This window comes from Sceloporus occidentalis, unplaced genomic scaffold (genome assembly GCF_023333645.1).
Source record: "Sceloporus occidentalis isolate IW3139 unplaced genomic scaffold, rSceOcc1.0.p SCAF_18, whole genome shotgun sequence".
Lineage (NCBI taxonomy): Eukaryota > Metazoa > Chordata > Lepidosauria > Squamata > Phrynosomatidae > Sceloporus > Sceloporus occidentalis.
Window position 1 is genome coordinate 16102414 of NW_028316998.1, and position 10979 is coordinate 16113392.

Here is a 10979-nt window from a genome sequence, read left to right on the forward strand (position 1 = left end):
CGTTTTACTCACAGACATCTTCATTATGTAAAACCATAAAATAATCCTCAGCATTCCTTGAATCCATTAAATTGTGTGTGTTCTGTTTTTCTGCCCTTTTCATTCTTCAGCGGAAGCAGGATTAAAACGGTTTAACAGCAAAAATTCTGAATTGTTGTTACTAGCGGTATTGGTAAGAGACATTAAACATAATTGGTAAGTACTCAATGTTTATTTAAATTTCAGCTTTTTAAATACACTTTTTTGTAAATGATTATACACTGGTGCAAGAATAAAGTAGTTCAAGAGTTAGATATGCTAATTTAAAAACAAAATTGTAGAAGTCCTTTATAAATAGGCTGGGCTCAACAAATATTTTGCCCAGATTAGAAGAATATTACTTAAGTATGTATTCTACCTATGTGTGTCTATGCATTTAATAATATATTAGAAGTATAAACAAAATGTAGCAGTTTTTCCAGCAAGTAAAAATTGCAAAATGTAAATTGACCATAAGCACTCTAGCACATATACAACGAAGAACTATTTCCTTAACAGAGCTAGATATATGAATACATAGCAAATGCAATTCACAGAACAAAATAAATGATAATTTAGGGTGCGGGAAAAGAAACACAGCTAACAGTCTTAATGCTTGCACAGACTAATAAAAACAGCTTAAGCACTGGCAGCCAACAATATAAGTCTGTTATAAAGCTGGAGAAATGGAGAAAAGTAATGTTAGTGATGATGTTCACACATGGCTAAATGTAACAATCCTGCGTCACCTACCTGTCATATTCCACGGGTTTGTTGGGCATGCATCCCAGGACGTCTTGAAAATGATGCTTTTTCCTTTTTGTCATACATTACTTATTTGAAGCTTATTATAGTTTATAATGCAAAGCTTGACTGACACCAACATTAACAGATGACCTAGTTTTAATATATGCCCCATACACCACATACTAATAGACATGTCATGGACATTTATGTTTGAAGGAGAGTTGCCATGCGCTTATCTTCAGCACACATTATAAAAGGTTGTATGTGACAAATGTCTGCAGCAAAAAGGCCTATATGTCTCTATATAAAGTGAAATGATGAAGTACAGTGAAGAGCAGCAGTGAAGTTATGAAGCCTATGTGTTTTTTGTTCAGCAAATTGACATACGATAATACAACACAAATAAAGAAAGTTCACAGTAAAGTTTATCTTTAAACACACATTTGCTGTAAAATATGTAAAATTTAAAAGCAAATGTGGTTGAAAATATACTTCCTCGTCAGCTTGTTTGTTACAAAGATGGATGTGTTGCGTTATCTGTAACATCCTATACCCTCAGCTCCCCATAGCCTCCCAATTTAAAATGTATTATTTTTATTATCTTATATTTATATAGCGCCAACAGTTTACGCAGCGCTTAATACAATACATATATTCAAGGGGTCTGACAAGACGAGAATTGACAGACTAAGACAAACCGATATATTAGGTGGAGAGACCCCGGCTCGCAAGCTTACAATCTTATTTCTATTATAGTTGAAATCACAATGAATACAAATTGGTTTAAAAACATGTAGCTCTTCTCCAAGCATGTTTTGTACTGGAGAATTACCATGAATTATACTAATAGCAGAAAGACTTTGACCTTTGTTCTTAAACGATAAAAAAACAGTTCTACAGTTAAACACATACCAGAGGAGTGTTAACATTTTATTTTACATACAGAATCACTAGAGGAAAATGAGGAAATCGACAAGCTTTGGTAAATGGAATTCTATGGGTCATTTATCTGAGGTAAGTGTTTTTCTACGCTGTTTGATATGCAAATGTAAACATTATGAATCATTGTGCATAGATTAATTTAAACTAAACTACATTATTAATCCTGGCCAAAAATATTGCTTGTTAGCATTTTGCCCATATATCTCCAGTCCTGTGTTGTCCCAGCCATCCTGGGCAATGTCCACTTTATTGAGACTGTTGTGAACGTTTCTATCCACAGTGTCTGAAATGTACACCGTGCATACGACTGTCACAATCACAAGCCTAGTAAAGAGCCACCCCTAACCACATCTACATCCACATTCTATAAAATTGCCCTCTTAAGCAATTACTAACTGAATGGGTGAATTAACTTATATAGGCTGGCTGTTAAGGGGGCAGCGGTGGCACATACAGGCTGATTAGGAGGGGCAGGTGTGGCACAGGCAGGCTGTTTGGGGGCAGAACACATCTTGCTCTATACTGCTTTGGATTTCTTGCTCAATGTATGTGCAACTACAGAAACCCCCCCAAGTACAGCGATGCCTCACATGTATAGGTTTGGCTATGGGGCCAAAATGGGAACATGCGCATTTTGGTTTTAAAACTTGGAATTTTCACAGAAAAAAATTTTCAGGGCCCATGCCAAGTATATTTAACTATAATAGTTTTGCACTTTTCCTGCAGCTGTTAATTCACCAATATGTGCCAAAGTTTGTGGTAACTTTATTATTGAATGTTTTTTATATATGTATTTGGTTGGATGTCTTACACAGCAAACATACAACTGGACAAAATCCCATGGATGCACAACATATGACTTTACCTATGTCTTGGTGTTGCGTTTCTGTTTAAAATTCCAAATTAGACCACCCAAAGTCCATTTTTACATACTAGAGCACTTCACTAAAAGCATTATTACATGCCAAAGTTAGCTGTATTGTAAACTGTCATCTTCACAAATGCATGTTTTAATAGTGTTTTTCACAAATAAAAGGTTGTCTTTGGGAAATAGACGTATGTCAGGATCCACTCTCTGCTGCCTGAACCATGGCTGAATTATACTTCAGTTACCACTAGTGGCCACCCTCCTCCCTCTGGAGTGATCAGAGCCTGATTATCAGGGACAGCTGCGCCTCATGAACTTAGTGAAGCCCTGCCTTTAAAAGACAGGGCCTTGACATTGAAGTTGTAGGACTGCCTTGCTCTGAGCCGCTGCCGCTGCCGCTGCCGCTGCCTGTGCCTGTGCCTGTGCCCGTGCCCGTTCCTGCCTGTGCCCGTTCCTGCCTGTGCCCGTTCCTGCCTGTGCCCGTTCCTGCCTGTGCCCGTTCCTACCCATGCCCGAGCCTGAACCCGTGCCTGAGCCTGAACCCGTGCCTGAGCCTGAACCCGTGCCTGAGCCTGAACCCGTTCCCGTACCCGTGCCTGAGCCGGTACTCGTGCATGATCCAGTACCCGAGCATAAGCCTGTACTCGTGCATGAACCTGTACATGTGCCTGGCCCGGTAGTACTCCGTTCCCGTCCGCCCTGCCAGTGGGCCTCGCCTGTGCCTGAACCTGTACCTGGACCTGTACCTAAACCTGCCTGTGGGCTTACCCGCCAGTGGGCCCGCACCCGAGCCTGTACCTGTGCCTAAACCTGCCTGTGGGCTTACCTGCCAGTGGGCCCGCACCCGAGCCTGTACCTGTGCCTGAACCTGCCTGTGGGCCCGCACCCGAGCCTGTACCTGTGCCTGAACCTGCCTATGGGCTTACCTGCCAGTGGGCCCGCACCCGAGCCTGTACCTGTACCTGCACCCGAGCCTGTACCTGTACCTGCACCCGAGCCTGTACCTGTACCTGCACCCGATCCTGTACCTGTGCCTAAACCTGCCTGTGGGCTTACCTGCCAGTGGGCCCGCACCCGAGCCTGTACCTGTACCCGAGCCTGTACCTGTACCTGCACCTGCACCCGCACCTGAGCCTGTACCTGCCTCAGCTCCGGTCTCTCTGCCTCAGCTCCCGAGCCTGTACCTTCCTCTGCTCCCATCTCTCTGCCTCAGCTCCCGTCCTTTCCAGTTCTGCTACTCTGTCTGCACCTATCTCTCTGTCACCATGCATAAAGGAGTACAGACAGAGTCCCCCGTATCCCCTGCACATGGACTCCTACCAGACCTGCTCGCCCAGGTCCTGACAACGTATGAGTGCTGCCAGCATTGCTGCAGAGGTTGAAGGGGTGGGGGGGTCAGCCTGTCAGTGCTCAGACCATACACCGCACACTGCATCAAATTGGTCTGCATGCCCTTTGTCCCAGAAGGAAGCCTTTTCTAAAGATGATGCACAAGAAAGCCTGCAAACAGTTTGCTGAAGACAAGCAGACTAAGGACATGGATGGTCTGGGCCTGCATGAGTGCTGCCGGCACTGGGGAGCTACAGTTCATTGAGAGAACCATGAATGCCAACATGTACTGTGACATACTGAAGCAGAGCGAGATCCCCTCCCTTCTGAGACTGGGCCGCAGGGCAGTATTCCAACATGATAACGACCTTAAACACACCTCCAAGACGACCACTGACTTGCTAAAGAAGCTGAGGGTGATGGACTGGCCAAGCTCCGTAATGTCGTCATGGAGGAGTGGAAGAGAACTCCAGTGGCAACCTGTGAAGCTCTGGTGAACTCCATGCCCAAGAGGGTTAAGGCAGTGCTGGAAAATAATGGTGGCCACACAAAATATTGACACTTTGGGCCCAATTTGGACATTTACATTTAGGGGTGTACTCACTTTTGTTGCCAAGGTTTAGACATTAATCGCTGTGTGTTGAGTTATTGTGATGGGAAAACCAAATTTACACTGTTATTCAGGCTGTACACTCACTACTTTACATTGTAGCAGAGTGTCATTTCTTCAGTGTTGTCACATGGAAAAATATAATAAAATATTTACAAAAATGTGAGGGGTGCACTCACTTTTGTGAGATACTGTATGTGTAACTTTGACAACCATTTTGTGAATTTATGAGCCTCATGGTACCGAATATGGATCATGCTATGCTGTGGCATTGATTCTGTGCCTAAGCCATTTTTAAGTTACTTACAGATGTACTACTTGAAACATGTGTCAATGCGCAAACCCAATGTGAAGTTAAACTTGAGGAACTTTTTTTTTCAACCTAAATCACTGTGTTCTTTTTTTCTGTGGATTAGTACAAAAGCTTTTATTTATTTTTCTTCCATACTCCTCTTATCATACTTAAACTTATTTTTTTCTACAGAAGATTTATGCTCAGGGAGGTCCTTTATTGGCCGAGGAACACATCACCGCAGTACCCAGAAGCAGCCAATTAAACTATGAAACCCTGAAGGTTACAACTCAGGACAATATAACAACTATAACAATGAACCGGCCAAAGAAAAAAAATGCACTTAGTCTTCAGGTAATATGGTTTCTGCAAGATCTGTAAATCCAAAAACCCTTTTGAATTTAAAAAACAGCTATTTGTAAATAACTTATTCAACATCATAACTGAAAATAATTATTGAAAATAATGACTGAATGTATTAACTGGTTAAAACCAGGAATACTACAATATAGTTATGTATATAAATGCTCCTGTTACAACCTACGGGCATTTGCTTATGAAGTCTATTTTTTTTCATCTCAAATGCACAGTAGGTAAGGATTCGATTCGGGAAAAGCCTATGTGTCCATTTAGGTAGGAAATCCGGGCTTAATGCAGGAAATCCTGTAAAAAGAATGAAGCGTTTTTATAGACTAGTTACAAAATCAGTCATGTGGAACAGGTCACAAATCAGTTATACCACAAAGTGTTACTATCAATAGAGTAAACACTCTCCAGTGTAACCTTTTCTGGTGCTAAGGGTGTCCCATTGAAGCCTATGTGCAATGTATATACTTAACCTTAGTACACAACATTCTGGAGTGACAGTCTAAAGGGGCCTTTTCCTAATAGAGCTCTTACCTAGTACTCAAAAAGAAGAATGTACAACGTAAGTGTGTTGGGGTGAGCGCTGTTAAAAGAGTTGATGTTGAGGAGAACCTGACACGTTTTGCCAATACTGGCTTCTTGAGAGATAATTTATTTAATGAGTATGGGAAGCACACCCACTGAATATGGGTTATATATCATTGCATACGTGTGTTAAAAGGGTTAAGAGACGTTATCCTTATAGAAGCAGCCACTTCTTGTGGGAAAACATCTTGTGGGAGCCACTTTCAACATTTGTATTTGTGGCACAGCATCAGATGGAAAAGCTATGTTGCACGTTTCAATATGATCTAATTATCAACCTGTATATTTCTGATCCTTTTTATGGAATGAATTGTTTTTTTATACGTATGGAAAAGAAATGATTACATTTATTGCTTGTATATTCCAACTGCGTAGTAGTTTTGACAGCGCTCACCCTAACGCACTTACGAAAGTTATCAGTTTGCCTGATAGCCAGTTTGAAGCTTGAGGGAAATATTACTCCTTATTTATCATTGCCCTGTGTCTTTATGATTTTGTGTTTTTTAGATGTATAAAGAAATTGCACTAGCGCTCGGTGAAGCAGCAAGAAATGATTGTGTTCTTACTGTTCTAACAGGTATTGTATTGTTGGCCTTTTAGATTATCTGTGGCTTTAAGCTGACTGGCCATGTAATGGTTCTGACTTTTAACATTGAGCTGAAGTCTGCTCAAAACAAAAAAATTGTTTCAGCGTATGAGGTCAAGGTATGAATACAGGGGATACCAGTGATGCTGATATGGCCTAGACTGTTTTTTTCCAAACGAATATTGGTGAAATGTTCTGAAATTTATCCCACTCTGGTGTGTATAACTCATGGGCACATTGTATCGCAAAATATCATGCATCTTTAATGGATGTTTAACTCTATTCAGGTTTTCTAATTTGGGGACTTTTACAAATGTTATTCTGTATAATGCAATTTGAGATTTGTCTGTCTCTTTATGCAGGATTTGGTGACTATTTTAGCAGTGGTAATGATCTTAACAACTCATTGAAGAGAGTCTTTGAAACAACTGAAGAAAAGATAAACACATCATTTAATCCTTTTAGGTAAAAGTGAATCTTTCTAGACTGATCTGAAAGTTCTGGGTGCCCCAAGTAGGGTGACCACATTTTATTTTTGCCATTTAGGGACACGCTATGAAGGAGATGAGATTACACATGCATATATTGTAGATATATCACATACACATTGATTTGCATATGCACACCATCACATACACATAACAAACATTTTTTATTATATATTTCACATACACACTGATTCACATATACACATGCACATAAAATACATGTTGATTTCAGATGTAATAATATATTTATATTATAATATACATACAATCATTACAGACATGAGCTGTTTCAGAGAATTAACCCTTCTATTACCAGACATTACACACACACAGTCACATAAACAAACACACACAGTCACATACACACACAGTCACACACATATACTTGGTGCTGGCTGCAGTTTACAGGGAGCTCTGTGTGAAGGAGGGACTCAGCCTCTCAGGAGAGCCTTCTGAACCCAGGAGAAATCTGGTGAGTTGAGAAGTCTCATCTGATTGGCTAAGACCTCCTACACTCAGAATTCTCATTCCAGGACAATGTATTGTCCCAGATTGAGGCTGCCGGGGACCCAGGATTTAAAGTCCCATTGTGGGACTGTCCCAGGGAATCTGGGACATGTGGTCACCCTAGCCGAGTTGGGTAGCAACCACAATTTGGTTATTGTATGGTAGAAGTTGCTTGCGACAGCTCACAAACCCCACATTTAAATATATATTGAGATGCTCAAGTAAATTCAACAAAGCTGGGCTTAGAAGGAAATATGTAGCATTAATTAATTTAACAGTGTATTCAGCTTAACATGATTTGGTAATGCAATAAAGTCTTCTTCCCATCATGTGGGTGATTAGTATATTACAATTATTACCTGTTAATGGAAGTCATAACCTATACGTAACTATTTACTATATCTATGTATTTGTATAGTATAAGTTTGTATTGTGTATGTGTGTATATACTTTATATGTATAAATGTGAGTATATGTATAATATGAAACCAAGAAATGTAGTCACTATTTATTAGTTCAATCAGAATTCAACGGTTGACATACAAATTCTATAATTAGAGGCACTCAGTTCAGCATAATAAACTGCTTTGTAACAGCCCATGAAGGCCTTATTTATGATATTTGTATTTCCAGTTTTTTTTTACTGTTTTATGTTGTATGCAGGGATTTGGTGAGTAAAGTCATTGACTTCCCAAAGCCTCTCATTGCTGTTGTGAATGGTCCTGCCGTTGGGGTCTCTGTGACAATCCTTGGTCTCTTTGACCTTGTGTATGCTACTGACAGGGTAAGATATTGATGCCTTAATTTGTTATGTATATAAACATTTTCCTAAAAGCAATTTTTACCAATCAATTAAAGTGACTGCTTGGGTGGTTCCATAGAGTGCCCCTATGTAGGAGATTCTTAGTAGGCATCTTGGGTCCACTTTCACCGCTAGGTATCTCCTACATAGATGACACTCTAGGAATTATGTCAAGCTTCCCAACTTATGCCCTTAGCAGCATTGGTTTTGATTGTGTTAACTATATCAATATGGTGTGGTGTGTGTGTTTGTGTGTCAACAATATTTTGAATATTGATGTTCATTGTGGCAGAAAATGTGAAAAAAATATTTACAATTGCATTTTCTATTTCTCTTCTTCCCAGGCCACATTTCAAACACCTTTTAGCAAGTTAGCGCTGTGTCCAGAGGCATGCTCATCTTATACATTTCCTAAAATAATGGGCTTAGCCAAGGTAAGTAATTTAGTCATAAAAAAACCCTGATGCAGTAAATTTAATAAACACACATTTGAAGAGTTTCAGTGTCACTGAGCAGTTAGAGCTTTTCACTTGACTATATGCTTGAATTGTGGGTCATTAAATCTGGGACAGTGCCGGCATACAATATCTCTATTACTAGTTGCTATCAGTCTTTTTTGGAACATATGCAGGGGTTATTGATACATAATATTTGATGGTTTAGTGCATACCTTGTGATTAAAATCCAGAGTGATATATTTGCATATAACTGAGATATCCTGAGCAAAATAAATCACATTTACCAAAATAAATCATAATCATCTAAAAGGATACATTTTAAACTTTTAGAAAAAAAAATGTATAGTTATGGAACTTTAAGAATATTTTAATACATGTATTTAGAATTTCATGGTGGCCCCAATTATTTTTGTGATGTCCATTTAGCAAAACTATGCTTTGCTTTCTGTTCTCTTTCAGGCTACTGAAGTACTAGTGTTCAACAAGATACTGACAGCCCATGATGCTTGCAACTTGGGGCTGGTTACTGAGGTCTTCCCAGATAGTAGTTTTCAAAAGGAAGTCTGGACAAAAATAAAAGATTATGCTAAACTACCCAAAAATGTAAATATTATATTTTATTTAATTACTTAATAACAAGGGGTCATATGGTCAATGGAGAGTTTGACATGTTTTTTGGGGTTTCTTCACTTCAAGAAAGAGTTTGCAGCAGAGCTGTAGTTTCATCTCCCTGATTTCATTATTCATTGTTATGGTACAATAGCAAGAGAAAGGATGGGCTTGCCCTGTGTAGTGCATAATTCAGTGTGTACTTTGGAGAAATTTCACTGATTTAATTATACAGTATACAGGACCAGCCAAGTTCTTCCTGCAGCAGAAGCCCCTCTGGGTTGGCCCTTCATGATGAAAAAATGTTAAGTTAAAACATAACCCTCCTGCAAACTGTCAACTCTCCCTTTAGTGAGTAAACCCAGTTCTTATGTGAGGCAACTAGAAATCTACTGCTGTATTTACTTTACAGTTGTGATCCATACCACAAATCTGTTTCTTTTATTTCTTTACCTACTCTCTAAAGCCCACTTTCTTTCCCCTTTCTCCCACATAATTCAATGTTCCTTTACACATTGAGTTTTATTGTAATTTCTTAGAAACACACAAAAATATAGATCAAATAATATTACATATTCATTTCCTAAACCAGTTCTTATTTTAAAATCACTTTTTTATGAAGTTATACAATAGTTCTTAAGTCCCTCTATCTGGCATGTTTTGAAGTTGCTAATAAAAGTCCACACACTGTGTAGTACCTATAAATGTTCATGTTGTCTGTTTTGCAAGTGAATAAGAATTCTGCAGAATTCACCCCCTATGCATTTGCCCCTTTCCCTGCCCCAAAACAAAGAAAATACCAATATTGTTGACCTCAGAAAAAATATTGAAATAGACTGTGGTTTAATGGCACCCTAGGAAGATCTAGTTCTCATATCTTCCTACTTCATACCTGGCTTTATTGTAAGTTTTAAACTAATCAATGCCATTTATATTCATATTCTGTGTTTTTCTTAACTTTTTAGTGAGCCCTTCCACATTTGTAATTGTGTTTGTAGATGAAAAGTTGTCACATGCTAACTTTTCAGCAGGTGCATTCAACTATGAGTGAATACTGACATATACAGTAATTATGATGTAAATTTAAGGTTTATTTTATTTCTCTTAGTCTCTGGCATACTCCAAGCAGCTGATTCGTAATGTGGAAAAGGAGAAACTTCATGCAGTTTGTGAGAAGGAATTGGAGCTCCTTCACAAAATAGCCACTTCTGATGAAGCTATCAATGCTGTTATCCAATTCTTCAACAAATCAAAGCTGTAATTTTGAATGAATTCGGGAGGTTCTGAGAATGCAGGATGAATGGTTATTTCAACATATCCTACTATTGCATACAAAAAACCCCATGAAATTAGTGGATAAAAACACATTTAGGATATCTTATTTTGTTTTAGTGACAGTTATGTAACAATAATGCATATGATAGTTGCTGTAAGAGGTCCCAGTCAATTTACATGGGTTCTCCCGTACAAATGAATGGGAGATTGCACAGAATCTCAAGCCACTCAAGTTTCTCCACATCATATTTGTCAAACCATGACTTTATGGACATTGCTTTGCAGTAAAGGCCTTTCCGAAACTGGTGCCAAAAAGTTGGAGGCATGGAGTTGTCTAAAATGTCTTTGTATGCTGTAGCATGCACTGGAACTAAGGGACCTAGCCCAAACTCTGAAACGCAGCCCCACACCATTATTGCTCCTCTACCAAACTTTATGTAGGCATTATGCATTCCGGTAGGTAACATTCTGGCACCCACCAAACCCAGATTCATCTA

At 39.2% G+C, this 10979-nt stretch overlaps 1 protein-coding gene across 1 annotated transcript; it reads left to right on the top strand.

The window, feature by feature from the left end:
* The first annotated feature begins 1725 nt into the window (after positions 1-1725).
* On the top strand, positions 1726-10468 carry LOC149302708 (enoyl-CoA delta isomerase 2-like). The gene is made up of 8 exons (XM_089482323.1): positions 1726-1779; positions 4999-5160; positions 6265-6334; positions 6706-6745; positions 7924-8122; positions 8485-8574; positions 9058-9201; positions 10316-10468. Exons 1-8 carry the CDS (start codon positions 1726-1728, stop codon positions 10466-10468), a joined length of 912 nt encoding a protein of 303 aa, XP_089338449.1.
* Positions 10469-10979: the final 511 nt, after the last annotated feature.

What these genes read in the sequence shown, in the direction of transcription:
- LOC149302708 (XM_089482323.1), top strand. Translation starts at nt 1,726, where the DNA reads ATGAGGAAATCGACAAGCTTTGGTAAATGGAATTCTATGGGTCATTTA. An exon ending in TTGTGTATGCTACTGACAGG is followed by an intron (nt 8,123 to 8,484) that starts GTAAGATATTGA and finishes TCTTCTTCCCAG; the next exon opens with GCCACATTTCAAACACCTTT. An exon ending in ATGCTAAACTACCCAAAAAT is followed by an intron (nt 9,202 to 10,315) that starts GTAAATATTATA and finishes TATTTCTCTTAG; the next exon opens with TCTCTGGCATACTCCAAGCA.